At 38.5% G+C, this 2493-nt stretch overlaps 1 protein-coding gene across 7 annotated transcripts in view; it reads right to left on the bottom strand.

Annotated features, from left to right (window-relative positions):
• The window catches only part of LOC107658366 (protein SMG7-like), a 28210-nt gene extending 26188 nt beyond the window's left edge, over positions 1 to 2022 (bottom strand). For all 7 annotated transcript variants that reach the window (XM_016446880.1, XM_016446878.1, XM_016446884.1 and 4 more), the window contains exon 1: positions 1920 to 2022. In XM_016446880.1, the coding sequence (XP_016302366.1) occupies positions 1920 to 1945 (26 nt within the window). In that variant the 5' untranslated portion in view covers positions 1946 to 2022. The remainder of the gene's footprint in view (positions 1 to 1919) is intronic.
• Positions 2023 to 2493: the final 471 nt, after the last annotated feature.

Genomic DNA, 2493 nt, shown 5'->3' with positions numbered 1-2493 from the left:
TAATATCGCTTAACACAATTATTTCTGGGGCAATATATCGCACAACAAAAAGTTGTTATCGTGACAGGCCTACTGACAAGCTGTGCAAAACCACGTTCATATATGATCGTGGTTTTGCGCAGCTTGCCAGTGAACAACGGCTCTGTACATAAAATGTCACAGAAAATATCACACAAAACAAAATGTTCTGTACACACTGTACAAGATCAGTGAATGTAAAATTCTGTGACAGTGCAGCACTGGACCAGTTGGGCACGTGACTGTTTAATCAGCTATCAGAAATCATTCTAATATGCTGATTTGCTGCTCAAAGTGTTCCGTTTTCCTTCTTTTTTGCCTTTAGCCAATCACATGCCTGATTCAAGAAGGGGGTCTCAAAAACCAAAAAATACTTTTATTTTTAACTTTTCAATTTTAGGTTCAATTGTGCTTTGATGGTAATGTCTGCTAGAATGTTATAAAATGTTCAGTGTTAAATAAATATTTTTAAATTGTTGTTTTGTAATTGATTTCTTCTTTGAAAAGCAAGACAAAACGGTCAGCCCAGTGTTTCATTTTGTTCGTTTCAGCTTCAGCCAAGAATTTTTATTTCGGTGCATCCCTAATTTTTAAAAATGACATGCATAATCTTTTTAGGGGAACTTGAAAAATGTTGTTTCAAAAAGCACCTGTCTATTATGTTGTCAAAAAGCCTGACCATATGTGTGGGAATGTACACTAAATGAATGTCACATCAAAACAAGCAGAATGAAACCACACACCTGGATCAGGTTGAATACTGTTATCCAAGCTCTAGAAGATGATGCTTCAGATTACATTAAAGCATAACAACATACAGCTTTTCTGTTTTTTTCTGTCTCTTATCCCCATGTCAGCAAGTACAAAACCAGAGCACTAAAGTCATGTTTTTAGCTCACTGTCAGTTCGGAGCTGAAATGTGCAATCTGACTGTCATCACAGCACCATCATTCCTTCACGAATCACAACACTGACTCCTCAGCAACAACACATCTACTCTGCACACTGCTTACAACCTTTCACGCTCAAACGGCCTGAATTTGTCATTCCCAGCCACTAAATTCATTTACAAACTATATCGCTCGATTCATGTCACACTGTTTTGAACCAACGCAAGGTTACTGAAACATGTTAGATGCAAAAACAATGACTTGCATACCAGACATTAACAAAGATAAGGTCTCAAAAAGTCTTCAGAAATATGTTGATTTTGTTCTGAATGTCAATGTTATCTGTCCAAATCGATGCGTGCTGAGGTTACAGCTAAAAACAATCGAGAGACAGACAAAAACATGGTCAAACACATTTGTCAATCAGATAAAATAACATGCCATTTATATAATCAGGTATTATACGAGTTCACTGTCACCACTGGCTCATCACTGTAATTCAAACTGAAATGAAAGGAAAAGAAAATCTGTGTACAGCAGAAGCGCCACATATGAAGCCTTAACTTCTTTTCAGGCAAGTTTTACAGATGATTAGTCACTCGAAACTATATGTGACCAATGTAGCAAGCATGTGTAACTGGATTGTTTTCTGACCATCCAATGGCATGTTTGTAGCTAACGCGGGCTAACATAGCACAGCACCGAGCATGCCCTCCCACAACAGCTGCTATGTAGACACGAATTACATCGTTACATCAAGGAAATGCCGCGACTTGCTCGACCGCCCATCTATCAATCATTTTTTCCAATATCTGGGGCAAAACGTCAGCCACTTCTGCTTGTATTCAGTTTCGTGTCTCGTTTACAGGCTAGCATGCTAACTAGCCTAGCGTCTAGCACTGACAGCCAATGTTAGTCGAACAACATTCCGATAAACCACATTCACCCTCTATGATAGAAACACGGACTCGATCGCCAGTTCGAGCCTGAGAATCTCCAGATTTTACTTACCGTAAGTATTGGGCGCAGAGGTTCATCCTGTCGAATCGCCAGTCTTTTAGACAACGACAGGTTCACAAGCTAAATCTACTCCCGGCGCCATATTGTCCATCACATCGTCATTGGTAGAAAACGGTCCAGACGTACACACAAGAGCGCGCTGAACTACGTCACAGACCCCGCCCACTCGCTCACGTACAGTAATTACTTTTCATAAATATAGCTTGTCCAAATCCAGACTGTGCATCGTAGCAAGACTAAATACTTGAAAGACTAATGAGTCCATACAGTTTGACCTCTTATACTATTTTTGTTGGCCTATCAGCGGGGTAGGTAAAATTCTACCACATCCAGTTCTCAAAAATCTTGTGAACAAATGTTGTGTATGTGTTTTATGGCCTTATTTCAGTGACTTAAAATTTTTAGTTTTTTACTAACCATGCATAAACTTTCTTTTCTAAAATAAAAATAAAAAAATATGTACATTCATGCTGCTACATAGGCTATTATTGTAGCCCAGTTTGTGCTGATTACAGTGTAATCAGACTTTAGTCATTAATATGTTTTGAAGATACTGAAAAAAGTA

Source organism: Sinocyclocheilus anshuiensis, unplaced genomic scaffold (assembly GCF_001515605.1).
Source record: "Sinocyclocheilus anshuiensis isolate Anshui unplaced genomic scaffold, SAMN03320099.WGS_v1.1 scaffold375, whole genome shotgun sequence".
NCBI classification, from domain to species: domain Eukaryota; kingdom Metazoa; phylum Chordata; class Actinopteri; order Cypriniformes; family Cyprinidae; genus Sinocyclocheilus; species Sinocyclocheilus anshuiensis.
The sequence above is the reverse complement of the archived record's forward strand: the minus strand, read 5'-3'. Positions and strand labels throughout refer to the sequence as shown.